General features: G+C 33.4%; 1 protein-coding gene across 1 annotated transcript in view; it reads left to right on the top strand.

The window, feature by feature from the left end:
• Positions 1 to 1994, top strand: part of LOC111997092 (uncharacterized) — a gene marked incomplete in the record, with an annotated part of 13514 nt that overhangs the window by 8692 nt on the left and 2828 nt on the right. Inside the window, 2 exon segments of the mRNA XM_065775287.1 lie at positions 344 to 461; positions 1063 to 1145. Coding sequence (XP_065631359.1) covers positions 344 to 461; positions 1063 to 1145 — 201 coding nt within the window.

Below are 1994 nucleotides of genomic sequence, written 5' to 3'. Positions count from 1 at the left end.
CCTCCCCCCCCCCCCCCCCCCCCCCCCCCCCCCCCCCCCCTCTTTTTCCTGTCACAAACTTTTGATAGTATCAACATGCTTGCAGTTTCATCTGATGAAAAAGACTTTTCCACTTGCAGTATATATTCATAGCTAGGTTTATGCTACCTAATAGCTAATATATAATTATGTATCATCACTGGACTAGTGATAAAAGTTCATATATGGTGAACTTAATTTTCTTACAACTCAACTTAAATATGAAGCGATAGATGCATCCTGTTTTAATTTATTGAATCAATTAATGTCTTTAGGATCTAATGTTGATAGAGGAACCAGTATTCTAAAGATCATGCTTCTTCAGGATAAGCTGGTGGAGTCATCCTCAAAGATCAATATACATTCAGCTCCGCCTCTGAACATTGCTGCATATTCCATTATGATGCACCATATGGATCAGAATGAGCGTATGCCTTTTGAAGGTTAGTGTTCTTAATATGATATTTATTTGATAATAATCCTTTTTGTCTTCCTATTATTAATACTTAAAATTATTCAGTTGCCTATTCCTGTTAGTTTTACTTCTTCCTATGTACTGTCTATATTCTTTTATCATTGCACATTCCAGACTACTGCATGAGCAGTTAAGTATTATGCAAAATGAAGTGATTGCTGTAGAAACAAAGACCTCGTTGGGAGCAATGTACCTATTCAAAAATAATATAAATTTCTCACTATTCACTCAGTTTCTGGGCCATAATCATTATGTAAGAGAGAAGATTAAGTGGTTGAAGGTGTAAGTGATTGCTGTAGAAACAAAGACCTCGTTGGGAGCAATGTACCTATTCAAAAATAATATGAATTTCTCACTATTCACTCAGTTTCTGGGCCATAATCATTATGTAAGAGAGAAGATTAAGTGGTTGAAGGTGTAGCATTGGAACTGCTATGAGTTTCTCACTTTCATCTACAGTTGCACAGATGTATTGTCATCACTGTTTGTTTATTTATTTATTTATATGTTTTGTTGGTTGCAGCTTGGCCAGTTTTTACTGAAGTTATATTTTTCTTTGGTTGTTGCAGGAATAAGTGCCCCAACAAAGCATCTCTTGGAACAAAATGCTCAAGTTTTTAACCAAATTGCTGCTAATCTTTCTGCATACAAGGTGAATTCCTAATTCCCTAGTTTGAATAAAGAAAAATCCTTATACCCTTATTTCCATGGTGGTTCTTTTCGAGTGAATTTGCAAAGGACGTTGATACAAACAATAAAATATTAGCTGTAGGGAAAGAAACAGGGGATGTATTCTAACTTTCTTATTGTTATGTCAAATTGACATACCCCTTTTTTGGCATTTTACCTACCTGTTAATTAGTTAAATTGATTCAGTATTCGAAGCAAATCAGCTTTAGCTATTTGAAAGACCCCTGAAGGGATGCAAGAGTACTAGCTCTCATTGTGCAGCCCATAGGTTTAAAGTGCCTTTGATTGACCAATATGACAGATTGGGTATGGTACAAATGTAACATTGCCAATGCAAAGAATGACAACACATAAAATTATGCTGATTCTGTGTACCTGCCATTTAATAGCCTTCCCCTGAGGGATCATCTGTGTTAGCTTAATTGATTCCAATCTTATAATAATTTTTTTAAAAAAATAAGGGGAGTGGGGGGGGGGGGGGGGGGCAACACTCTATCTGCCACCATATGCAATCTATATATATATATATATATATTAATAGGTAAAACTGAGAGAAAATCTAATTAAGTTTTAAATTTGATTCCAATTGTTATTTAATTTTGCGCCACGTGTCCTATTTAAGTTTTTATTTTTTTTATTTTAAAAATTTTTTGTTCTAAGTGAGTTAATGAGGTGTAAAAGACGAAAGATCTAATATAAATAAATCATAAAAAACTCAATAAACAAAAAAAGAAAAAATGAAAGAGTAAACTCGTGTATATCTAAAAGAAATTAAAAAAAAAAAAATATATATATATATAGATATATATAT

The sequence above is a fragment of the Quercus suber genome, unplaced genomic scaffold (assembly GCF_002906115.3).
Source record: "Quercus suber isolate HL8 unplaced genomic scaffold, Cork oak 2.0 scaffold_108, whole genome shotgun sequence".
NCBI lineage: Eukaryota > Viridiplantae > Streptophyta > Magnoliopsida > Fagales > Fagaceae > Quercus > Quercus suber.
The sequence above is the reverse complement of the archived record's forward strand: the minus strand, read 5'-3'. Positions and strand labels throughout refer to the sequence as shown.